We start from the raw sequence: 25,271 nt of genomic DNA on the forward strand, positions 1-25,271 counted from the left end.
AGCAAACTTCTGTCTCGTGATTCTCGACCTTGTTTGTTTGTTTTGACCAAACAACGAAATTCCTTCCTCACCCTCGAATTCTCTGAAATAATTCCAAGTCTAGCGATTTACTTGAGAAATGAGAAGAATTACAGATAAGCTTATCTTTGCGGTTTTTTCGTCTAGTGAGCGGAGCTCGGCGTTCTTTCTGTAGCACTAGCAGTATTGTTCTATTAAGATAATTTTTGAAAAGACAATTGCTGATATTTCAATTCATTTGAATAGTAAACCTTTACACAAAGACACGAGTCCGAATAAGTGCAATCTGTGCAATGATGTGTAGGCCTAGATGACCGCACACAAAATCAATTGCCATCCTCATTTCTTTGCGGTACTGTTTACTAAACTTTAAAAGCTAAAAATTCCCATTACATAAAAAGCTGAATTCCGATCTACAAAATTTCTAAATTTAGTTTTGTTATGAAACGTTCTAAAAGCGTAAAAGAATATAACTAAAGATGCCGTTTAGTCTCACCTGCGGTAGCCCGGCTACCCTTCCTCTAAATTTGTGTCAAAAGCAAAATAAGCAAAAGTTGGTGTACATGTTGCTTGGTGCATGGGTAAATTAAATCGTTTTCAGCAGGAATTTTACTATAACTATTAAAATTAAAAATGGGCACCATGGATACCGTAATGGCGCCTATTGCCAATATCAAATTTGATATTGAAGTTGCCTTGGGTAAGAGAGAATCAAGATCTGATATCATCACCATATTTCAATTTGAATGAAACTAATGAACCAATATTTGTATTTATAGAGCAACAGCTGGGAGCCCAAAATCTCCCATTTCCCGGAATGGACAGTAAGTGAATTAAATGCATGTGCACATGGTTTCGACTTCTAATAATGTTTGGGTCTTTTAATTCTTCAGAATCAACGGCAATGGTGTGCACTCTATTCACTAAAGGTCAATGCCAGAGAGCAAGTTTTTGCCCATACAGACACCTCAGAGCAGACCGGACAATTGTATGTAAACATTGGCTCAGAGGACTATGCAAGAAAGGAGATCAGTGTGAATTTCTCCATGAATTTGATATGGCTAAGATGCCAGAGTGTTATTTCTACGCCAGATTCAGTGAGTTCCATATCTAGAGTTGATTTGATAAAACAGTTTTAATGTTTTTTTCTTTCTCCCAGGTGCTTGTCACAACAAAGAATGCCCTTTCTTACACATTGACCCTGAAACAAAGATCAAAGATTGCCCTTGGTATGATCGTGGTTTCTGCCGTCACGGACCGACTTGCCGACACCGTCATGTTCGACGTAATAACATTTTTATCGTTTCGTGAAAGAATCATTTTAAATATTGCTTTAATGTTTCAGGTGTGCTCTGCATGAACTACACAGCAGGCTTCTGTCCCGACGGCCCCGAATGCAAATTCGTCCAGTAAGAACAAAATAACTCGTAATATTATTGTCAGTTGGTGAAAATAACTGTGAATTTCTTTCTTAGTCCGAGATTTGAATTACCTCCACTTCCAGATGATATCAAGGGTGACAAGAGAAAGATGCCTCTAGTCTGCCATTTCTGTGGAGAAGTGGGACATAAAGCTGGTAAGAATCCTAACCTTGAATTACATAATACAAGTTTTTCGTCCCAAATTGATTTCATTTTGTTTTTCGTAGCTCAATGTCCGAAAATTCCATCAGAATCTAAGGACATTTACCGCACGCCCGCCGATGCCTCTACTCATGCAAATAACGCTTCCCAAGCCCAGAGAGATCGAACGAATTTGAGACCTTTAGATGAAGTCACCTGTTATAGAGTAAAAGAATTTATTTGTTCACATTCGCGATTTTTGAAATTACCCTTATTCACTTATCTTTTTGTTGTTAATAGTGTGGACTGCGCGGCCACTATGCAAATCGGTAAGATGAATTTATATTAATGAATTAGTCGTTTTGGGGCATTTCAATGTAATATCACTCATGCTGTAATTTTTATTTCAAACAGGTGTAACAAAGGACATCTGGCTTTCTTGAGTAACCAGCCAACAGAAGAAAGAAGTTAACGAAAATTACATTCATTTCCAACACTGTCTCTGTCCATTCAATAAATACAATTTTGAAATCTCTCTAAAAAAAAAGGAGTCAGAACACTAGTATATAATTATTTTTAGTAGTAGAACGGTTTTTGTGTGAGGAATCTTTAGATGTAGGTAGGGGCATTTGTGAGTGAGGTGGAGCAGGCAGCACATTTCTCTGCTTCTGGTGCGTTCACCAAAGTGCAATTGGAGCATTCACGTCCTCCGCGGAACAGAGGCTGGCTCTCAGGGCCCTTGTGTCTCGACTTGGAACACATGTCGCAAATTTCTCGATCGTCGGGATTCAGAAAAGTGCAAAACAGGCACTCCCATCCATTGAACTGAAAATTACCAAGGTTAAAAGGCTTTTACTCACACGCCACTAGATTTCCAAATTGTATAAATGCCATTGACTACCTTTGCAGAATTTAAATGTTGTCTAGCGGCTCTACCATTAACTTGGGCGGCTGCGGACTCTTTTGGCCTAGCTCCAACCGGTGATGATCCAGACGTGAAATATTGAGGATTGTTTGTTATTTTTGAAGGTGCAGTCTTTTCCGGCATTCGATCATAGTTTCCACCAAACATTTCTTTAACAGAAGTAGGAACGTTTCTCTCTTCTTTCAACTTGTTTACTCGATTGTCTTTCGATCTTTCGACAGTAGTGCTGCTACTCGGACAGTTATCTACGTCATCGTAGCAAAGCTGCTCCAAGCGATCAATATCCAATAGACTGTCAAACTTTGGTATGCTCTTCATCTCACGAACGAATGAGTTGTTCCAGACGTCGAAAGTTTCTGGGATGCCTTGTCCTTCAATAATCGACTTCGGTTCGAGGGATCTAGTTTGATAGTTAACAGGAATCGATGTCGGTTCTTCCACGGGAAGAGTCTTGGGCAGATAGATTTCTTTTTGTTCAGCAGAGAGAGAATAGTTGTAGGCCGGTTTCGCGTACTGCTGGTACATCATTTGAAAGGGGAAGGAACTTGGATACATTTCATGAGGTCCCAAATAAGAAGTGACAGGTGCTGGTGGATTGTAATTGTAGAGGTTTTCTTTTTGTGCGTGTTGGTACATCAAACCTCTTACGCAGTGATTAACTGATCCAACATAACTGTCGCGAAAATCAAATATGGATACCCATGAGCAGGGTCTTGGACTGACACTCAGTGCAGCATGGATCTCACAAAGAATCTGTTTTTAAAACTTGTATGTATTTAATGAAATAACAATTTTTAAATTACTCTAACTAACCTGAGATTCCACTTCTGCAAGAAGGCAGTCTCTGTGACTGATGACCACCCTATCATAGTCCAAGACACCTTGAACTATCAAGCGATTATACTCAATATCCAAAGTATAGCCCATTTCCATTAGAATCTCTTCAGCTCCTATCAACTGTTGCTCAATTTGGTATTTGAAGGCCCCACTGTATAACTATTACAATAATAATACTGTCAATAAAAATGAACGAACTGTAGGACTAGAAATTGCTAAGCTTACTCGAATTTCATTAAATTCTTTCCTCCAAGGCTGGCCAAGTAAATTAGCTGCATAAGTTGCAAGCATTTCCCATGCATGTCTAAATCGGTTTGGGCTAAATTGCTCACTCCGTCTAAGTATAGATGTGTAAAGTACTGCTTTGGTAGTGGGAGAGTAAAATCTTTGGTTAGCGGTAACCAAGCACAAATACTCCTTCATGTAGCCTAAATAGAAGAGAAAAAACAAATTCCAATCAAATGAAGTTAGATCTACTTCACGTTCGCAACTCACCCTTGAGTTTCCGTTTTTGTTCTATCCTTTGTGGACTTTCTTCAGTTTGAAGGCAACTCAAATGTAATTTATCAATCTGCAGCCACAGGTCATTAATAACTTCTAAGTTAACCATTCTGAAAAACTTCCTAAATGACGGAAAGGATATATTTTTATTTTTTTTAATAAGACGAGGAAGAAATACTTTTGCATCTGGGTCGGAGCTGTCTGCTGTATATCTGTTTTGCTTTTCCTGAATTCCGACGACAGAAGAGGTTTCGGCCCTTATTTGGATTTCATCCTTTTTTCAGCGGGACACTCAATCGCTAGTACAAGTCAGATAATTTCATCACACCGACCTTCGTTTTTATCAGTTTCTCCACACGGTATCTCGAACAATCGTAAAATCATGATACAACCATTAATTCTGTTATGTGTTGAATAGCTTGAGTCATCAGATAGGCTCGTGAAATTCACATTTATACCTATTTAAACTTCTTGAATAAAAGTTCTTATCCATGTATTACATATAAGAATCTAGCATTTGTGAATGTTACGAATCGAAAATCTATTTAGTATTTACCAATTCATTATATTTTACTATTTAAATGAAATCCCATTTAATCCAGCTCCTGAGTAAGAATCAGAGGGGTATTTGCAATGGTCACAGGGCAATGAACATGTTGAAAATTGCCTCATCTCTTTTGGTTGTTGTGGAAACCAGTAAGATCATTCCAGTCCATAAACGTTCGACCTTTTCTGGGTTAATAAACGTGAGCATCCGTATGCTAATTAACCACATCAGAATCAAAAGTATCGAATTACACACCTCTACGTTACCTAAACCATGCCTAAACCAAAACTAGAACAATCACGACCTGATTCTGACTCATTCTTTAAAAAATGTTGGCTGTCCCTTAGCTGCGTACGAAGCAACGCTTTCCATAGATAAAAGTTGTTGACTCACAGATGATTCGTTCAATGATGTAACAATAAAAACAATGCAGTGACCTTTACCAGAATAATATCAATATAGAGTATTTTGGGATGGGCAATTGTTTTATCTCTGCGCTACATTTCAGCGAACATTTTATATGTGACATTTGTATAGAACAATATATGTTCTATGGCCAAAACTTACTGTGAGTAGGTTGATTGTTACAGGATGGAAGAGCAATTGTTTGTTGTTTGTACCGGGATTATGCGTTGAGTCCACATGCATAAATTGTACACGACCGTACACGACAAATATTAGACATCAGTAAGTCACAACAGATAGCACATCATACGTTACACAACATCATGAGCCAGTATATAATGAGCTTTTGGCACGTGACAAAGACGAGATCCACGTGATTGTTAAACACATGTTAGGGTTAAGAGCGCACTAAAAGCCGACTAAAAGCTGTCGAAGGATAATAAGATTGGGTATCATACATTTTCAATTTTAGACTTTACATAATAAGTTTGGGTGATTCCATTCTCAATTTTAGACTGGTTCCAAAGTGGATATGGGATAGCACTTGGTTTTCTATAAATTTGGACCCGTGTACTAGCTTTTTTTTACTGGGATTGTACGGTGATATGTCACTTGCAGATTTAGCGGGAAATTGCTTTTACAAAGCTCACGTGACACGTGAACTGGGAAAGGCTATTGGCCTTTCTCGTCCCACGCAATCGACAGACATCACGCATGATCAATTTTAAGTAGCCATGGAGACCCGACAAATGGAGAATTACGACAGAATAACACTTTATATTGGCATTCTTCCATGCACAGACTGGGAATGCGAAAGTTAATTTGAAATGCTGAGACGATTATTAATTTTTGGCTAATACAAAAACCGCGTACCCCTATTGATAAATCTTTGATTCAAACATACACGATCAAATGCCAAACCTTTTCATCTATTGAAAATTCAAACCAGAAATCCCAATCAGTAAAATTTTAAATCGGAGATTCAAAAGCGCTGAACTATCGTAGGTGTAACACGTTGCCTATGCGAAAAGATTGATGAAAGAAACGGAAAAGTTCGACGTAGCGCTTTGGAGAATTCTCTACTTCGGGTGATGTAGAGCATCGGACCGATCACAACATGCAACAGGAGCATCTCCCTCACGTACGGAATGCACGCAATAAAAATGGCGTGATTGCAATTCAAGTGATCGATCCCAATTTGGCAAATAATGAGAGCCAAGAATGTTGAAGCTAGCGGCAGGGCACTCACGCAGAGAGAAGTGACTCCACACGCCAGAGTCACGCTCGCCTCCAATTCCAAACGACAAATGGTTTTGTTTGGCAAGTGAACAAAATACTCGTCCGGTTCGAGAGTCGTCGAATTTTCCCGCGCGTTATTGTGCTTTTTGCATTTCATTGATAATCGCGCATTGAACCGTAAATAACTTCTGGTTCGGATGTACACTGCGACTTGAGCGACGATGATCATTCCGACCAGGGCCAAATGAGACAGTGACACCCACTTCATAATATCTGGATTGACGATGCATGAAACCGAAATTTGGTGCCATCCCAGCCAATAGAAACTGGTATTGATGAGCAGCACCGAGATCCAAGATGTGACCAGCAACACGGCCACTCTAAAGACATTGACGTATTTGCGGTGTTTAATTGGAGCACTGATGGCGAACCAGCGGTCAACGGTGGCCAGCAATATCGTCACTAGTAGACTGGAATAGGGTGAACCTACCAGCAGTCCGTATAGTTGGCAAAATAGGGGAGTATTGGGTCGGAAAAAGAGCAGTAAATATTCGTAAGCGCTGATCAAGAGCGTTGAGAAACAGCAGCAGATATTTCCCAGGCAGAAAGCGTTGCGCGGATTGTGCAGTCGACGACTTTTTAGAATGACGATCGCCACTAATAACTGGATGGGAATTCCGACACAGAAAGTTACGCAGCGGAAGATAAAGCACATGGGATGAACGGTTGCGAAAAGGTCGGCCCGGAACTGGTGGTCACTTGGCCAAATCGATTGATGGCCATCGCTTCCGATTTCGGATGTGTTACAAATCACCTGGAACTCCATCGGCATTACTTCCAGATGTAGAATTCCTACTTCAACTGAGTATGTTGCACAAGAATATTACTTTAATACTGTTGCACAAAATACATCGTATCCTTTTGTGCTGCGCAGCCGCGATGGCCAGCATTTGCCCACGCTGAAACGATATGGCGCTGATAAATTAATTTCCCTTTTCACGAAACAACTCGCAACGTTAAACAAGTTATAAAGTCCATCGGGAAGTGCTACTGCTTTTGATTTCTCTACATTAGGTTTTCGCCTGCTGGTTCTTTTCTTTTTAGGATTTGTTTAAAGCTTAAAACTATTGTGCACGAATAATTTCGGATAGCTGTCAACTAATCCGACACGCATTTCCCCTGTGAACGAAGGAAAGTACTCATTCCAGGGGGTTATACTTCAGTGAAACTTGGCAATAAAAAATGTTTATAATCCGGACTCGATGTTCACGAATATAAAAAGTTCATTGGGTGAAAGCTTTTGAAAGGAGAATAAACTTTTGATCAGAGAGAATAAACGTCTTAGCGCAACGACAAAGTGATATTCTTGCTACCTACGCGTCTTTTAAATCTATTAGTGAAGACATACTTTGTATGGAGCTTGATCTCTACAAGGGTGAATGACTTAATACTTTTGCATTATGCCTACATTCGGTTTCTAATACCTTCTTAATGCATGCTGTTCTTAATTCAATAATGTACTACTGATTTGTGGAATCCAATCTCGCGCATGAAGAAAAAGAAAAGGCGCTCTAGCCAAGATATTAAGGATTTCATTAGCTCGCACATAAAATTCTTTGATTTTTTTCTTTTCTTTTTCTCCATTGATTGGATTGTCAATTTTGTACTAATGAGCGGATCAAATGAAGCCATATATACATTAATAGATCTGATGTCAAGTTGGCAACCAATCAGAAGATTTGAGTGGTCACGTGACATCGTTGACAACCAAACAAGCAGACGAAGCCAGAAATATTATGAATCACTTGAAATCGCTACTATTTCGCAATTGGGAAAAAGCAAGCAGCAGCAAAGTAACAACAGATTCGTCAGTAATCAGAAGTTGTCGAGTCCTTTTACTAGCGAAAAGCATTAATTAGCCAGAACAGATAAATCAGAGACTGTAAGATTGTCAAGTGTTTCTGTCAAGAAAAATATCGTTACGCTTGGTTGAGCTATAGTCGTTTACTACACAATGGATTTTTTCGCGAAAAAGCCAACCATGAAAGGTAAGGACTGCCCATTGCCTATTGATTTTCAGAATTCTACAATGTACTTGGATCAAATAAATAATCAAAATTTGACGTTGTTCCTTTGTTCATGTAGAGCAAATGCGGGATACAGATAGACAGCTGAGGAAAACAGGGAGAGAGATAGACAGAGACAGAAGAGAACTGGAGAAGGAAGAAAAGAAGCTGGTATTAAAACTTAAAAAAATATCCTGAATCAGAATTCCATAAATTTATTATATAGGAGATGGAGATAAAAAACGCAGCAAAGACAGGCAATAAGCAAGCTTGCACTGTTCTTGCTAAACAACTGGTTCAAATTCGTAAACAGAAAGAAAGGACATATGCTGCCAACAGCAAGGTGTGTATAATACTCTATTACCATGTCTTTCCTTGCCGCTATCAACAAATTCTCACTTATATTTCATAGATTACTTCAATAAATTCTCAAACAAAAGTCATGGGAGCCAACATGAAGTTGGCTGGGGCAATGACCACTGCAACTCAAAGTATGATGGCAATGAACAAAACCATGAAGCCTGAACAGCTGAGTCGCACAATGCAAGAATTTGGAAAGGCTTCCACCCACATGGAAATGAGCGAAGAGATGATGAGTGATGCCTTGGATGATATTTTAAATGAAAGTGGGGATGAAGAAGAAGGAGACTCAATCGTTCAGCAAGTTTTAGACGAAATCGGTATCGACATTTCCTCAAAGGTAATGTCTTATTCGACTATGAATTATTTTATTATTCTTACCTTGATTGCTGACGTATCATCTCACAGGTTTCCAAAGCCCCGTCTGCTCCGTCCAAGTTGGGTGCCTCATCAGCTGCTGACAGCGAGTTCGCAGAGTTGGAAAAGCAATTGGCTAAACTGAAGAGTTAGTTATTTGTTCGCAAGGTTGAACGATCTAACTATTTGAAAAACCTGTCGTGTTAAATTCTTTCTCGATAATATTAATATCCACTACTAATAGTTTTTGTTCATAGAAATACCGGAAAATAAATGAGCAAAAGCCTTGCAATTCAACTTCAACTTATATTTGTGATTGTACCATAACTTTCGTCACTATAGAAATGTTGATACTACCCATCAATGTTTTTTTTTTCGACTGTCAACAAATACGTCTTGCTGCACACGCGCATTTCCAAATAATTGCAAACTTTGACAACAATTTTCAATTACAGCATCATCATGGGCGATTATTCGATCGTCACATACACATTCACCTAACTGAATTATATAAGAGCATATATATCATCAAATCGTGACGTACGCGAGAGCGGGGGAAATTATTTATTATTATTAATTTTTTTTTTGTGTTTGCTTTTTATTTTTCAGGAGGAGGGAAGGTTTTCGGGGCATTTTTTTGGCACTTTCACACTTGTGTGCAGAATGTACAAAAGAGAACTCGTCGTCACGGTCATTGCAAAAACCCAAAACATATTGCACACGGTAGTAGTAGTAGTACACGATTGTCGACGAGTTTATTTTAAAACAAAACGGCCTTTTTGAAATGTTTTTCACGCGCGCAGCACTTGGGTTCACTCACACCAATAATTCATTGCACGCCACTTTTTCAAACTGATTTTCTTTAGTCGTCACGTTTGTTTAGAGATGAGCTGAAATCCGACGTATACACATTCAAACGTGATGCTGGGCGTGGGTATTTTTTCTCCAATAGATGTGAAATGTTGTCGTAAGAATTTTTGAAGTAACTATTATATATAAGAAAGAGACAGAGCGAAAATAAAAATTCAAGATGAGAGAAAGAGAGAGAAAGAAAAGTCAGAGAGGGAAGCGGATGAAAGAGAGAGATACAGAACCGAGGTGTACACACTGGCTTGCTTGAAGCGTTGACAAATAGATCGACCAGCGGCACACATGGGCAGCGACACATTTTTTTTTTTTATTTTTTATTTTCTTTTTTTCTTTTTTGTTATTAACAAAACAAAATATCTCGAGCAAATTTGTTTTTCTTTTAGTAGGTTTTTGGCCATGCCACAAGTTTTTGAAAATTTTCTTGAGTCTATTTATATAGATTGTATTCCAGTCGGAATATTTGTGTGTGTGTTTGCATTTCATTTAATTAGGAGATCGACGTGATCAGACGTTATCGCCGACGTCGATCGAGAGCGGAGGCAGACTCGTGTAGAGTTGAGCCGGCGGCGGCGGCGACGGGATGTCGGACGGGAGCGACATCGACGGACGCGACGACATGGTGTCGAACGGCGGCGGCGGTGCGAACGGCCGCCGCTCGTAGTTGATGCTGGGCGGCCTCCGCCGCTGCCTTCGATGGCACACGATACACAAAGTCATGAGCAGAGTCAAAGCACAGGCGCCCAGTGTCAACATCAGGAGCACCGGAGAAGATTCTTCGCCGCCCACCATAGCGGCACCTTTTACATATGTCAGAAATGAAAGCGTTATTGATTGATCCATCGATGGAATTTGAATGGAATTAAGTAATGATTTAAAAAAATAAAATTTGAGAATGAAATAGGTAAAATACAGTTATTTAAAAAATAATATAAAAGGTGATAGAAAAGCCAATAGTTAAGAAAATAGTACATTGGGATTTCATTCCTTGAATTGGTTTGGGGAGGCGACACCCATTGGCTTCTGGAGAAGGAGGACACTGGCTGGACCGGTAGCAAAATACAGACGAGCAACAGTCAGAGAGAGAGAAGAGATTTGAGGTCGAGATTTTTTTAAAAATTAAAAAAAAGCAGAGGGTTGTAGGAAAATATTCGATTGTAGTTATCAAAATAACGGAAATTAAAGTTGAAAAAATAAAATTGGGAAATAGTTTTTTTTTCTTTTTTTTTGTTATCGTTTCAGACAAGCAACTGAATGAAAACAACTGAAATCAAGACCAGGGTGTTTAGGGCGGGTTGATATCGGACGCCTCCACCTGAGAATTCCTCGCCAGAAAGAAAGAAAGAAAGAGAGAGAGAGAGAGATAAAAAGAAGGGAGAAAGAAGAGAAAAACAAGTGATCAATCAGTGTGTGTGTGTGAGATAGAGACATCCAAATTACACAAGGCTCTGGTGTGCTGAATATGTAACAAGTCAATTGCCATGCGAGTTATATTTTTCCTTTTTTTTCTTTGTTTTAAATCTTTGAGATAGTTTCTTGTGATTTTTAAAAATGATGTTGGAATGAAGGTACAAAGATATATAAATACAGTGTCTGTACAAATAATTATTCTTAGGAAGAAAGAGAGAGAGAAATAAAGAAAAAGAGAAATGAAATAAATGAAATGGAGAGACATACAGTGCTCGCCTTCGTCGGAACCGTCGTTGAGTCCGCAATTGGGATTTCCGTCGCATTCCAGCTGTTTGGCTATGCAAAAGGTGTTGTTGGCGCAGCGAAAGTACTGCCCGCCTTCGTCGCAGTCGTAGCCGCCGACCAGAGCCGGAGTTTTCACTTCCGTCCACACGGCCCGGAAGCCTCTACCGCCCGCCACTTTATCCGCCGTTGTAAACCTGAAACAATCAAATAACAAAATAAATTGTCACGTCGTCGTTACACGCCAACATTCTTACGTGATTTTCATGACGTTGCCTTCGGACATGAACGTTTCGTGCTCGGCCTTCAAATTCTCTCCGCAAATTTCCACCGGCGGTTCGTCCAGTCTCTTCCAAACGCGGACGGCGGCCGCCGCACATCCGCGAGCTGCGAAAAATCAATAAAAAAGGTGAAGAAAGAAAGAAAGAAAGATAAAGAAAGAGAAAGAAAAGAGGAACTTACTCTCCATCTCGCCCTCGATGGAGAAGGACTCAAAGTGAAGAAGGATGCGGTGATCCCGAGCTGAATGGATCTGCCACGAGCAGCTGAGCAGGCCCGAGCTACGATCATACTTCTCCGGGTACTTGGGACTGGTGAAGACACCGCTGGCGGCTCCCGGAACGCTCAGATTACTGCCGCAGTCTGCGTATATATTTTTTCAAATAAAAGAAGATAAAAAAAAGTAGAAAAAAACTTGCAACCGCAAGGAACAGCGCCGATCGAGCCTCGTATAAATTGATGGACGAGAACCAAAGGAAAGAAAAGAAAAAAAAAGTGTTTGGTTGTTTGTGGGTCCGCCGCCAGGGAATCCAGGAGAGAGACTCACCTCTATTGATCGAGTCGTTCTCGTCGAATGTGTACCTGCCCTTGAATCCATTAAAGACTCCTTCTTCGTCCGTGTGCAGGATCACCTTTAGAAATAAAGAAACACACAAGGAGGTGAAATGTTGTTGTTACTTTCGGTGGGGAAACAGTGTCAATTCAAAAATTGATTATTTCCCTTTTTTTTCTTACTTTCAGTCCGATGGATCCGGGATCAGATTCGACGGGTCCGGGGAACGAGTCGCCACAATAACGGCCGAGTAAGACCTCTCTGCCGCCGTAAAAGACATTGTAGATCTCGACCCAATCTTCTTGGCAGTAGGAGCCGTAAAAGACGGTCGTGTCGTTGGCGCGCACTTTGAACTGGTCAAAGTAGAGCCGGACATTCTCGTTGGATCCGGCCAGAATAAAGTTGTAGGTGCATGTCAGGTTGGACGGGTAGCGGGCCGGATGTCTGGGCGAGTTAAAGTCACCGCGTTTCTTGCTGGCGCTCATGTAAGTGAAATTACATCCGCCCAGCGGCGACGGAGTCCCGGGGATCGAATATTCTTCACGAAAATGATTGGGAAAATCAGTAAATCTTAACTATTTGACTGTTTTCTATTTGAAATGTCAAGGGTTTACCTGTAGCGAATAAGAATCGAGCTTTGAAGCCGGAACCCTGGCTCTGTCCACTGGAGAAGATCATGGACAGTCGCTGGCCTTCCGACCAGTACGGCGAGCTGACATTGTTGCTGCACAGCTCGTGGTCGTGTTTCTCGTACAGATACGTCACGCTAATGTCTTGACCTTTCAGGTAGATTCTCAGGAAGCCATCGGCGCACCTGGATCAAATTAAAAAATAATTAATTCATTAATACTTTGCCAATTGAATTAATTCTCTACTGACGTGTTATCGGCTGATGGGATGTCGAATTTTTCGAAATCCAGCCGGATGCGCTCAAAGTGCTGCTCGTCCTGCAGGCCGTAGACGTTGTACTTGCAGACGATGCCTGGACTGTAAGGAAACGGGTAATTGGGACTGTAGACGACAGCCGAGGATCCTTTGCGGCTCAGGATCGTCTGGTCGCACTCGGAGCCTCTGTCGTGTTTGCTATCCTCGCGGCTAATGAAATCTAAAAAATGAGAAAACAAGAAAATTCCCGTAAAGTGGGAAAAAGAAAGACGGGCGGAATCAAAAATTGTCTGACCAAGTTTGACGAAAGTCTCGCTGAATTCGAACTTTGCCAGAAATCCGCGGTTCTGCGAGTCGGCCGTCCGTTTGAGCGTCGTGAACGTGACAAGGAGGTGATGCTCGGTCGAGAAGATGACCACGTTGCGCTGCTGGCCGCAGTAGCGTCCAATCAGCGGGGCTTTGGCGTCCAACCCGTCGTAAACGTCGACGGCGTCCAACGGACAACTGCGCGGGGGGACCCACCACCAATCAGTCACCGTGTCAAAAATGAAATCAAAATTGTTGTCGACTTACTGAGGGCCTCCGTAGAAAGTGTCAAAGTCCCTGAATTCGAGCCGGATGCGCTGGCCTTTCTTCCCGACGAATTTATAGGCACAGGTCATGTCTTTGGGATAGACGCCCGGATAGGTGGGCGTCATGATGTCGCCCTGGCGTTTCACTAGGCCGTCGATGGTGAAGTTGCACGTCGTGCGAGGAACGGGCGTCCCCACTTGAAATTGATCTGCTCATCCCACCAAAAACGAATAAAAGAAAATTGTTAAATCCAATTACTTTTTGATTTCCCTTATGTCCGCCCGTTTAAAACTCAATCAAAATAAAAGCGGGGGAAACGTTTCTTGATTGAAAGGATTGCCCGACTATTTGGTTTGTATCGATTCCATTATTCTTGATGTAGGTCATCGGGTGCAGAGCCCCTGCCCATCCCTCAGGCGATACTTTGTCAGCCGGACCTGGACCACCCCCCACTGGCAAACGGAGGGGCTTAAGACACTTTATTGGCGCTCTGCTGGACTTTTCTATTTCCATTAAGGGGGTAGGAGGAGGCAGGAGGAGCTCTGCTAAACGGAGACAAATCGCCGCCGCCAACTTTGCCGGGCAGACTAGTGATCCGTGCTGGACAAGGCAAAAAGCTGCTGCTACACACCGTCTTTGAAGAAGAGATAGGTGCCCTGGAAGAGAAGGTCGTCGGAGGTGGTCGAATTCTTGTCGGTGAAAAATCCCAAAACGGCCGTCCGGTAGAGCGACACGCGCCGACGGGGCGGGATCTGACCGCAGTAGCGTCCGCCGAACGGCGAGTGGATCAAGTCGACGGGCTCCGAGTCGGGAATCTCCGTGTAAAGGTCGATGTACTCGTGACTGCACCTGCGGCAAAGACACACAAAAAATTAATCTAAAATAAAACCAACAACAACAAATCAAAGTCAGCAGTCTATTCGTTCATCTTTATTAAACACGGAAAAAGGATCGGGATGGAAGCAAACCAAAAACACAAAACAAACAAAAAGTTGATCCTTTTTTTTTTTGGTTTGAAAAAACCTAAACAGAATAACAGATGTGTGACGAGGGCTATCCAAATAGCTATACGACGACACACAATGTGTACAAGTAAAGGAGAGACAGCGATCAGCCATATTGAATGCCACATGAAAGTCAAACGGCCGCTCAACAACGAGAGAGAAAAGCGGCAGACATTATTTTTTCGACGTCAATATGTGAACGCCTGTTCCGCTTGTGCGGTTAGACAAACGCTTAGATGATTTCCTACCCGTCTGTTACTACATCAAAAAAACGGAAGGAGAAAAAGAAAAAGAAAATAAATAAAAGACAGGCCAGACAGACAGACGACGGGGCTGGTGGCGCGTGACAGGTTCCATCCCCCGTCACCATCTTGCGCTTCTTTTCTCTCTCCAGAGGGCCCTCACGTCCTCAGACATTCTCTCTCTCCCATTTTTTCTTCTTCTTCTTCTTCTTCTTTCAGCCCCGGCGCGATATCATAACAAGTTCCAACTGCTGCGAGTGACATCCGATGTCTCTATATTTACTATTATATAAGCTCCTGGAATTCCCTCGTTCAATGTTATTTAGAAGAAGAAGAAGAGAACAAGCAGCTGATTTCCTTTTAACTATTTTTCGAGATCTCTCCCAGGGCCTGTGTAGACTGGATCTACGATCCTGGAAATGAGTTCAACGTCTAATGGACAAGAAAAAATAAAAAGAAAAAAGAAAAGAAAAATCGGCCGGTCGTTTTGAGTGGATGGTCAATAAAGAAAAAATCAAATAAAAATGGGAGAGGAAACAAAAGAAACTGGGCGAGTGGCCAGCCGACGTTCGTTGTCCTCTTTAAAGCGAAAATCGGCCTACACAGTTAGGAGCAACAGTAGACATTTAAAGAAGAAGAAGAAAAGAAATAATAAAAAGAAGGAGCCTACAGTATAAAAATGTATAGCGCAGAATTATTGCCTTAGAGTCAGTTTTCTGTCTACTGGTTGGTTGGTTCAGACAAAAAGCCTGGCCGTGATCGTGATGGACGTCACAAACAAGAGGAAAAAGAAAAAGGGGGAAACGGCCCAAATGAAAAGCTGGATTGGTGGTTTTCAAGCCGACAGAGCCATAGCACACACACACACGAGTCTTTAGCCTCCCCCCGTAAACAAAAAATAAAAGAAACAAAACACAGGGCTAGGCCTTGCTCCTATTTTTGGTTTTTTCTATACTCGGTAGCTCGGTAGACGTCTATATAATCCCTGGGCATGTACATACAGGAGCTAGGAGCACAAACAAACAATCAATACTCGTGATCTATCAGCATTCGTCGGCCCTGGTGGCGGCTGCAGGAGGCAAATGCCCAGACTAACCTAACCCTCCTACTCACCGCGAAAAAAACATAACAAAAAAAACCAGAAGGAGCGAAAGAAAAGAGAAAACACCACGTGATGTAGTAGGGGAGAGCCAATCTGACGTTAATGTGGAACAAGATTTTCCCGTTCGAGTGTAACAAACTCAACCAGACAATAACAGGCGGGTATAGAATAGGAGCAAACAAGGAAGAAGAAAAAGAGATTTTTTCCCCCTTCCCGTTAGGAGCAGGGGAAAAAGAAGAAGATGCTCCTTAAATCTATACACTCTGTGTGTGTATATGCCTTGGAGAGTAGTATTTACCCATCAAAATCGACTCCCGCTTCGGGCTCTCCATCATCTCCGCCATTTTCTTTTCTTTTTTTCTAACTTGCGCATATCTACCCTGCGGCTATAAACCAAATTCGCTCAATTGGAAAAAAAAAAAGATGAATTAAATCAGATGAACTCGATGAAACAACAAAAGGAGAGAATAATAATTTACGGTTAAAAACTCGAGTCAACAAAGGAAAATAAAAAGACGACAGGCCCTCCCGAATAGCCCAAAAATAAGGAAAGATGATCTTTCCGGAGTGGAGGAGGCCCCCCAACATCATTGCGAACAGCGTCGGCGGGAAATTTAACGAGATGGTCGGGGGGAAACGAGTGGAGCGTGAGGCCGAGTATAGAAGCAGCAGTGTTAACACGTATAGGAGCCGCCCGCTCCTCTATATTATTACAGCTAGCAAATAAAAAGAGAGTGTGTGTGTGTGTGTGTGTTGGTGGGAATGTACGTATAGTACATGTTCTAGATTCCCGAAAAAAAGAAGAAGAAGAAGAAGAGATTTTGACAGTTCAATTTCAGTCGGGACCCTGCGATTTATGGATCTTGTTTCATCGGAGGGAAAATATTATTCTTTTTTTTTACTTTGTGCCGCCCCCTTCTTTTCTGACGTAACAAGACGAAGGCGACAGCCAACGAAATGGAGAACATCACACAATCAAAACACTCACACACACACACATAGAAAAGGAAAAGGGATGGAATGGAAAAATAAAATAGTGATGGAAACTTAAAAAAAGAAAAATGTACAAAAATAACTGCCCTTACACTATTTCATATCCCTGTGTCAAATAATGTGCAAATTTTTGATTCACTTTCCTGGTAGACAAATTTTTTTTTACATCAAATCATGGCGAAAATTTTTTTAAATATTTTGAACGACAATTTTTTCTTCTAATATGAAATCCCCCCCTCTCCCGGGAACAATACATAAAAGTTTTGTTTTTTTGTTTTTTTTTTTTTTTTTTTTTGGCTGGCAAAAACTTACATGGCTGTGTGTCCGGCGGTGGATCCACTGTGATCGGGCAGCAAGCAGCACACGCACGCACGCAAATAAAAAAACAAACAAAAACGAATAAGATCAAACGGAAAACCGAGTAGAACATAAAAAACGGGAGGGAAGAAAAAACAAAACAAAACAAACAACGCGGAAGACATGATGCGCAAAAAAGAATGAAAAAGATAGAAATTCTAAGTTTGAAAAAAAGAAAAATCAATCAAACTTTCTGGGATTGGGAGAGAGTTAGTAGTTGTTTGTTGTTGTTTTCATCAAGTAAAATATTTAAAAAACTGGAGTGTCGATTGTCGACTCGGGGGGATTTTGTGCATCGGCCTACTAGTATATACACCAAACTCGTTCAATAAATGATCAAAATGTTCATCAACTTCTACGACGTGAATTCTATCAAAACAGCTCAGACTAGAATAATATTTTTTTCCAAAAATACCGCCAAATCTAAACAAAAATTTAAAAATAACAAAAATGGGGCCAGGAAAAGAAAGATAGAAAGAAAAAACCGGGTTTTTTGGGTTGCCAAAACGAGACCGTATGTAATCCCGGCCCTGGAAGAACAAAATCGGTGATAATCCGCATTGATTTAGCATTTTCCGAAATCTGATTTGGGGGGGGGGGCAGTCGGGGGGCTAAATACAAATTGAAAAGGAACGTGTGTGTGTGTGTGTCTGCCTCGACAGTCGGAATAAATCCAGCGGATGGCGATCACTAGCCACCAGGCCTTTTGGTTTATTTACAGCTTAAAGCCTTTTTTTCTTTACGTATAGTGACGACTAGGAAATGTCATTGGGATAACAAAAGGAGGAAATAAAACTTGGATCGGAGACCCTTTCTTTCACTCTGATCAATCGAGACATCGTTAAAAGCTTCTAGCCTAAGCCGGATGTAATAACAGCTGACCAGCAGCTGACGTCTACACAAGGCGGGGAAAAAAATAAACTTTTGAAAAGTAATAAGACGCAAAACTCTCCACTATGTATACCCCACCCGCCCCATCGGTCTCACAGAATAATAATAATAAAAAAAAGGGAATCAAACAAAGTTGTTTAAGATTACAAGACTTCTTCTTCTTCTTCTTCTTCCTCTTTTGGACTTTTGCTCGTTTATCTCCCGAAAAAAGTAGCAAGAAAAAGAAACAAGAAAACTTCCCGTTGCTGACACAACAACACCACGCCCACCATCTGAAAATGTTTGCAAGTTTGCAGCACATTTGCAATTTAAATTTTTTTTTAAACTTTTTTACCCCCAAAAATTTTATTTGGGCACAAAATCCTCGAGGGTATTTGGGGACATCGAGTAAATCTCTTTATTGTTAAAGAAAATCCCTGAAAATGCTTTTTTTCCCCAATGGTCACCAATAGTCACAACCTCGATCGATTCTGTCCATCTTTTTCGCCAGGCAACCGAAAAATTGGAAAAACCCAAAAAATAAAATAATTTCGCCAAACTCAAATAAAAATAAAATAAAATAATTGATCAAAAAATAAAATAAAATAAAATGGGGTTTTGTGGTTTTGGTATGTGTGTGATCTGTTTTTGGGTGGTGATGGTGGTGGGTAAAGGGCTTGTGCGGTTGGTTGGTTGGTGTTGATTGTCTTACTCTGGGGGCGTGCCGCGTAGATTGAACATGTTGAAAGTCAGATGAACGCGCTCTCCCGGGGCGGCCACGAACGTGAACAGACATTGGCGCACGTGTCCTTCTTGGTTCTCCAACAGCGGCGAAGCGAACGTCCCGTTGCGAGACCCTTCGTTCGTGCTCACAAACGTCCGATCGCATTCTGAAATAACAGAAAAACATTTTTCAAGAGAAAAAAAGTAATTTAGTCGAGGGGAAAAATATTTCATCAATTAATTCCTTGAGTAAAATATGGCCAAGAATAGAACGACCAAGGAAGCCAGCTGTTATTTGTCTAGCCTCTCCACTTGATATGGAAATAACTGTAATAGCCAAAGGACCCTGACACAGAAAAAAGAAGAAATCGCAGTGACATGCCCTCCCTTTTATATTGCCTAATCATAAAAGAAAAAAAAAAGAAAAAAATTCATGAATTATGCATGCGACTGGTCGGAATCAGAAAATGTTTGTGTGTGTGTGTCGTCGCATTTGATATCCATCCGCATCTGTTGTCGAGGGAGGAGAAGATCAATTGAAACATTTCGGAAATAAAAAAGCCAAAAAAAGTTCTCCTTGAAAAAGGAAAATAAGAAATTCAGCCGACAACGACGACCATGTCAATGAAAAAGAAACGCCATCTCCTTTTTCTTCTTCTCCGCTGCCGCCGCTACTACTATTTTTTCTTTTTCCAGCTGTAAATCCATGTCGCTTTTATGGCCCTTAATGCTCTCTCATGGTTTAACAGTTCAGCGGCTATATACCAAAGCTTCTTTTCTTTGTATTTTTCTTGACTGTATACACACACACACACTGGAGAAGAGAGAGACTGTACTGTCTTCTTTCCTTTACACACATATCTATATTTTATCAGTCTTGCTCTTCTTTACATTCGGATAGGAGCGAGGACAACCGACACAGCAGCAGCAGCAGCCCAGTTTCAAACTTGCTGGGCTGACTGGCTGGCGTGTGTGTGTGTGTGGATCCGACGTAGGAAAATAAATCGATAAGGGCCGCCGCCGCCGCCGGAATAGAACGCCGCGCAGTAGCAACACCCTCAACTCCCCCATCATTGGACGATTGCTCAGTCCACAGTTGTGCTCCTGGCCACTTATTATGTATCGCCACTCCGGGTGGTCACCCCCCTCCACCCTCCTACTACTCCTAGTCCGGAATTCAATCAACTGTTACGTATATAACGAAGTATAACAAGTCAATCAGAATCTAAAATACACTCAACCAAACGAAATAAATTAGGCCTATTAATCAACTGGACGCTCATCTCTCGCCCCGGCCAACATAAAAAAGTGTTGGTCGTTTTCATTGATATCACGCAAAAAAAAAAGGAGGTTCCGGATATTATTTATAGCAGCCGGGCATATCCATCAGGGCGACACGAGAGTGGAGGCCCAGCGGCCGTTGTCCACATAAACTATCAAAACAAACAGCACACACACACACACACACACAAAAGTAGTCGAGAGAGAGAGAGTGACCAGTCCGCTGGAAAATGTAATAGTCAATCTTGGGGACGGACAGCCGAGAGAGGAGCTCCTATCTCTCTCCCTCTTTTTTATAGTTCATGGCTGTAACAACAGGAGCAGGATGGCCCGAAAAAGAATTGTTTTTTTTTTGTTCCGTTCGTTCCTTCTTTGTCCATCTAACGTCCTTCGCTCCTTAAAAGAATAAAAAGCTCCTACTTCTCCAATGTCCACCATCCAACCCCATCTTTTTTTTGTCTTTCCCTTCTATACTTTTTGGGGGCTCCTTATTCTTTTCTAGGAGCCTCTTGAGTTTCTCTCTGTCTACATTCTCTCTCCCAACAGACCCAATCTACCCCAAACTCCTTGGCCTTGGTGTTGTGTACTGGTGCAAAGAGCTCCCAGTTGGGTCCAATTCTCCAGCTCCTTTAGATCTTTTTTCCTACGCTCCGCTCCACTCCACTCGACGACGACGACGACGGCGACGTTAGACGACCTAAAATCAATAGCTTCACAGCAGCAGCGCCTTTAGTAGTACACAGTATGTGTGTCTCTCTCTCTGCTCTCCGTTTCTTATTGATGCTAGGAGCTCAAGGAGCGTTCCCCCATCTAAAAATACACTTCGGCGGACCCCCAAAGAAAAAAAAAGAAACATATGTTGCAGCGCAACCACCGCACAAAAGAAGAAGAAGAAGAAGCTTTACAACAATAACTAGTACCACACAACCAGTTTCATAACTACCAACTAGCTCCTAGCTGGACACCGTACCTTTCTTTTTCTCTCTCTAGAGAAACCACCCCCCAATAAACAGTGGCTATCATTTTAGACATGATTTAAGGAGCCTCAGCTGTTCAACTCTTGATCGATTGCCGTTCCACGCAGGATTCTTTTTATTTCTACTGTGTGTGTGTGGCTGGAACGTGTTCGGCCTTAGCAAAAAAAAAAAAGAAACCTAAGCTAAAGCTAATACGGAGCCAGGAGCCCCGAGGTCTTGTAAAGACAAAGGAGCCAGGAACAAGGAGGGGGAAAAAATAGGAGCCTTGTGATATTAAGGAGCAAGAAAATAGTCTTGGACTTGATTCATCATTCAAAAGAAAGAAAAGAAAAGAGAGAAGGAGCTGTTGGGAGCCAGGGCTTCAACAACTAATCCTATTTAGTCTCGATATTATTATTGTATATATATGTTTAATCTAATCAATCCTATAGCCTGGTAGACGCCAGGATATCCCATAACAGTATATATCCTTTTGTCCTCATCTTTCTTTTGGCCCTCCCCTACCAACAATGGGCTCCTTTCCTTCACTCTCCTATTACACAGCCAAACCCAATAAGGGGCACGTGTGTATAGAATAGGTCTATATGTTAACACTCGGCGAATTCTTGATCATATATACTATTTACACGTCTTCCCGCGAAAAAGTGATGATCCGCCATCTCCCAACAACCCCCGCCAACATCCTTTTAACACGCGCTAGTACAAAATACTAACGAGATCATTAAACCCCAGCGTTAGACTTTGTTCTGTTATTATTATTAGTACCTTTCCTTGTTGCAAACACAGTGTCGCGCAATTAGTGCCGAGCTAATGGCATCATTAGTCTCGACAACAATGAAATATTTTGCCTTTTTATTTTTTCCAGGAGCCTGGAAATCATCAAAATCAAAAGTCGTCTAATAAACACGGGTACAGTTTTTGCGGGCTCGTCTACATCGTAAAGGGGAAAAAGTGGATATCTATGCCAATCGATTGATACAGCAGTTGGCAACAGTCGTCGGGCAATGGCAAGAAAAAAAGGGAAAGAAGAAAAAATCCTGCGCTATAAAGCGAAAATAGGTCGTCCGTCGAGAGAGAGAAGAGAGAAGAAGAAGGAGCCGCGCGCGCAATAGAAAGAACATCCTCCTTGCCAGCGTGTAATATTATATGACCGTTCGCTTTGACTGCGGTGAAGATGCTGCAGCAGCAGCAGCGATGATCAATGACACACACACACAGAGAGAAGGAGAGCCGCTCGTAGATAAATGGATATAAATGTATAAGGAGCCCGACACAGAATTGGGAGAGGGGGGTTGTGTGTGTGTGATAGTTACAAAGAGCCGGAAGGAAATGAAAGACGACGCCAAAAAAGATTTTTGGCACTAAGACTAATAATCATCGTACGACTCGTGTGTGATCATCCTCCCCTTTCCAGCTTAGAGACTATCTGTAGATAGACGCCCATAAAACTATACTACAATGAAATAATATGCCGGAATTTGTCTTACTTAGTCCGTCGTTAGTGGTGGAGACGGAGATCTTGGTGTCGTCCAGCGACGTACCTTCCTCTTCCAAGTCGATAAACACGTCGTAGCCTGTGGTAGGATCGGATAAAAAAGAAAAAATCGAATAAATCAATGAAATGAACAACCAACCGGGTCTGACCATCCCCCCCGCTGGCCATTCATCAATCAAGAATGTAAGCCGGAATCTTTGACCCCAACTTGGTATTAGACTACGTACAGTACTAGTAGTCCAGGAGCTCTCAAAGTCAACTAACTCAGTCGTGTACAACAACAACAAAGTTGGAAACAATCACCACCCCCCCCACCGCTCTCTCTCCGCCTGGGCGGATGGAATGCGGACAATAATCCACCAGCGTTGTTGTATATATATTTAAAATGAAGATTTCCCTTTAAAACATTTAGAATTGATGTGTGTACCTTGAGCTGACAAGGAGCGAGGCAAGAGTAGGATGAGCAAGAGAGCTGTCATCAGCCGGAGACGAGTTGTTGTTGTTGCTGTTGTTGTTGTCGTTGTTAGTGAAGCCGGCCGTATTAGTTGTCGGCAAGGTTTGAAGCGGACGCGAATTTTCGACAAGTACTCTGACGAGACCTTCATGATGGCCGGTGCCCTTCCTGCGAAACCATAAAAGAAAAAGGAAAAAAGAATTTCAGAATGAACTCGACCCCGTCATCATCTCTCGCCACACACACACAAAAAAGTTGATGCTCAATTTGAAATGAAACAATTTGTGGGAGGGATGGAAGAAGAAAATGGAATAACACACATAAGGATGTAGTATGTAGTCCAGTCGAAAACTTGACTGGACTGCCAAAGTTTGTTAGTCGAGTAGGGACGGACGGACGGCCGGCGGGTGGTACCCCCCCGTGCTGCAAGGCTTGTTTCAATTGGACCGAGCATCAAGGAGCCAGGAGCCCAAGCCAAGTAAGTAAAAAAAAATAAATAAATAAATAAAATAAAATAGAAAATAGAAAAATAAAAACCTCTAACCCAAAAAGTAAAGAGCAACTCGGTGGGCAGGAGGAAGAAAAGCTAATGATGTTGTGTGTGCTGGCCCCAGCGCAGGGCAAGCAAGTCTCTATACGGGCTATTGCTGGCCGCTGTGCTACCCCACAATCTCTTTATTTTTCTGTTGGTTCTAGTTGGTTGGTTGGTTGTGTGTGTTTTAGTTTCTCGTGTCCTTGGACATCGGTGGGAGACTTGACATTGTATAACTATAGGAGCGTAAACCCTAGAGAATTATTCGAGCTCCTTTGGGCTGGCCGGCTGTTGGCTGGCTCCGGTGCGTGTGTCATTTCCATTTGCCACTACGCTTGTACGTTTTCTTCTTGGCGGGATTCATTTCGTCAATCTAAGAGATCTGCTTTTCTTTTTTTCTTATTTTCTACCAATCAAAAACGAAAAATGGCAAACCCATCAAAAAATAAATCAAAAGAATCTCTGCAAATCAAAGAGGAGAGAAACAAAGATATGGCAAGATTGTGTGTGTGGGCCGTCTTTGGCTATTATACGCAGAGCGGATCGATATGGGAGCGCTGTCAACTGCGCCCAGCTATACATCTGGCGGCGGGCGCGCGCGTGTCTCTAGTAGTAGTGTGTATCAATATATATTACACATCTATCGCGAAAAAAGAGCGACTATACACTTTTAATATATACAGGAAAACCCTCCTCTCTGCCGCCCTTTTGGCTACCAATAAATCAAATCAACTCCCCAACATCCCCAACAACACCGAAAGAACAAAAAAAAAAGTAATAATAAACGCCGGAATTCCGCTAGTAGATGAGAGCACATCTTTCTTTTTCCACCCCATAGCGATTTGATATACTAGTTAGTAATAATCATCATCGCCCTACTTGTTTTTTGCGCGTGTGTGTGTCTTATCTTATACTACGACCCCCAACACACACACACGTCATAAGACAACCGAGAGTATTATTAATCCAGCAGCCGGATATTAGATTGAATGTGATTTACCAGTTTCCATCATTGAGATGGGTAGGGAAAAAAATGGAATCTGTCAGGGTTATTTTTTTGCTTGTTGTTGTTGTTGTTGTTATGAGGACCATCCATCCGCGTAGCGTCCTCCGCTTCAGCGGATCTCTAATTTCTCTCTCTCTCTAGTTTGATCTTGATCTTTGTTGCAATAACGAGAAAATACACTTGGCGGATGGGATGGATTATTTGCTGCTGCTGGTTTGATGTATCGATCGCCCGGCGCGCATCTTTACTCGGCCCTGGGAATATTTTTAGGGTCGCCAAGAAAATGATGCGCATTATGTAACAACAACACACAGCCAAAGGAAACCCAGAAGAAAATAAACGGGTTCCTCGTCGTGAGAGAAAAACCAGCTGGATGCGTTTGGCGAGTGCCCATTTATTTGGACTTGTTCCGCACATACATACAGAGAGACAAGGATCCTGGGGTTTTATCCGTGTGAATCTCAACAGCGGATCCTAACCTTCCTTTTTTTTAAAAAAATGGCGCCAAATAAATTTTGAAATTTAAAAGTCTCCTTAATCAAAACAGCGGCCCAGCCCAGTTGACACAA

General features: G+C 41.8%; 4 protein-coding genes across 8 annotated transcripts in view; 2 read left to right on the forward strand and 2 right to left on the reverse strand.

The window, feature by feature from the left end:
- On the forward strand, positions 1–2,127 carry LOC124208001 (cleavage and polyadenylation specificity factor subunit 4-like). Its single transcript, XM_046605676.1, has 9 exons — positions 1–718; positions 798–842; positions 912–1,115; positions 1,178–1,303; positions 1,364–1,427; positions 1,494–1,594; positions 1,667–1,806; positions 1,881–1,909; positions 1,995–2,127. The coding sequence occupies exons 1-9, from the start codon at positions 652–654 to the stop codon at positions 2,050–2,052; spliced, it is 834 nt and encodes a 277-aa protein (XP_046461632.1). The 5' UTR covers positions 1–651; the 3' UTR covers positions 2,053–2,127.
- On the reverse strand, positions 1,951–8,920 carry LOC124207999. 2 transcript variants are annotated; one of them, XM_046605672.1, is made up of 6 exons: positions 8,842–8,920; positions 3,838–3,965; positions 3,568–3,770; positions 3,319–3,501; positions 2,482–3,258; positions 1,951–2,405 (listed from the first exon to the last, which is right to left on the reverse strand). In XM_046605672.1, exons 1-6 carry the CDS (start codon positions 8,859–8,861, stop codon positions 2,190–2,192), a joined length of 1,527 nt encoding a protein of 508 aa, XP_046461628.1. In that variant the 5' UTR covers positions 8,862–8,920; the 3' UTR covers positions 1,951–2,189. The 2 variants fall into 2 exon arrangements, with proteins under 2 accessions (XP_046461628.1, XP_046461630.1); XM_046605674.1 differs by lacking the exon at positions 8,842–8,920 and adding an exon at positions 4,022–4,130.
- On the forward strand, positions 7,937–9,124 carry LOC124208002 (charged multivesicular body protein 2b-B-like). The gene is made up of 5 exons (XM_046605677.1): positions 7,937–8,082; positions 8,180–8,271; positions 8,327–8,443; positions 8,513–8,800; positions 8,869–9,124. The coding sequence occupies exons 1-5, from the start codon at positions 8,049–8,051 to the stop codon at positions 8,968–8,970; spliced, it is 633 nt and encodes a 210-aa protein (XP_046461633.1). The 5' UTR covers positions 7,937–8,048; the 3' UTR covers positions 8,971–9,124.
- LOC124207995 (bone morphogenetic protein 1-like) overlaps positions 9,110–25,271 on the reverse strand; it is a 19,086-nt gene continuing 2,924 nt past the window's right edge. The window contains exons 2-16 of one of the 4 annotated variants that reach the window (XM_046605666.1): positions 23,138–23,332; positions 22,703–22,789; positions 18,947–19,124; positions 17,320–17,346; positions 14,298–14,515; positions 13,667–13,874; positions 13,389–13,597; positions 13,088–13,313; positions 12,823–13,022; positions 12,391–12,746; positions 12,203–12,287; positions 11,839–12,018; positions 11,634–11,763; positions 11,362–11,573; positions 9,110–10,484 (exon numbers count right to left, since the gene is read on the reverse strand). In XM_046605666.1, coding sequence (XP_046461622.1) covers positions 10,192–10,484; positions 11,362–11,573; positions 11,634–11,763; positions 11,839–12,018; positions 12,203–12,287; positions 12,391–12,746; positions 12,823–13,022; positions 13,088–13,313; positions 13,389–13,597; positions 13,667–13,874; positions 14,298–14,515; positions 17,320–17,346; positions 18,947–19,124; positions 22,703–22,789; positions 23,138–23,315 — 2,787 coding nt within the window. In that variant the 5' untranslated portion in view covers positions 23,316–23,332 and the 3' untranslated portion in view covers positions 9,110–10,191. Of the gene's footprint in view, positions 10,485–10,917; positions 11,000–11,361; positions 11,574–11,633; positions 11,764–11,838; positions 12,019–12,202; positions 12,288–12,390; positions 12,747–12,822; positions 13,023–13,087; positions 13,314–13,388; positions 13,598–13,666; positions 13,875–14,297; positions 14,516–17,319; positions 17,347–18,946; positions 19,125–22,702; positions 22,790–23,137; positions 23,333–25,271 lie in introns of those variants that run through there. The other 3 variants (XM_046605668.1, XM_046605667.1, XM_046605669.1) reach the window with 3 other exon arrangements.

The sequence above is a fragment of the Daphnia pulex genome, chromosome 11 (genome assembly GCF_021134715.1).
Source record: "Daphnia pulex isolate KAP4 chromosome 11, ASM2113471v1".
NCBI lineage: Eukaryota > Metazoa > Arthropoda > Branchiopoda > Diplostraca > Daphniidae > Daphnia > Daphnia pulex.

Bases quoted from the DNA above. Each gene is read 5' to 3' on its own strand.
- LOC124208001 (XM_046605676.1), top strand. From the start codon at position 652: ATGGGCACCATGGATACCGTAATGGCGCCTATTGCCAATATCAAATTT. The intron at 1,304-1,363 runs GTAATAACATTT...TTAATGTTTCAG, and splicing joins CCGACACCGTCATGTTCGAC to GTGTGCTCTGCATGAACTAC. The intron at 1,428-1,493 runs GTAAGAACAAAA...TTTCTTTCTTAG, and splicing joins CCCGAATGCAAATTCGTCCA to TCCGAGATTTGAATTACCTC.
- LOC124208002 (XM_046605677.1), top strand. From the start codon at position 8,049: ATGGATTTTTTCGCGAAAAAGCCAACCATGAAAG. The intron at 8,444-8,512 runs GTGTGTATAATA...TATATTTCATAG, and splicing joins CATATGCTGCCAACAGCAAG to ATTACTTCAATAAATTCTCA. The intron at 8,801-8,868 runs GTAATGTCTTAT...ATCATCTCACAG, and splicing joins GTATCGACATTTCCTCAAAG to GTTTCCAAAGCCCCGTCTGC.
- LOC124207999 (XM_046605672.1), bottom strand. From the start codon at position 8,861: ATGATACGTCAGCAATCAAG. The intron at 3,259-3,318 runs GTTAGTTAGAGT...TTTTAAAAACAG, and splicing joins TTGCAGAAGTGGAATCTCAG to ATTCTTTGTGAGATCCATGC. The intron at 2,406-2,481 runs GTAGTCAATGGC...GGTAATTTTCAG, and splicing joins AACATTTAAATTCTGCAAAG to TTCAATGGATGGGAGTGCCT.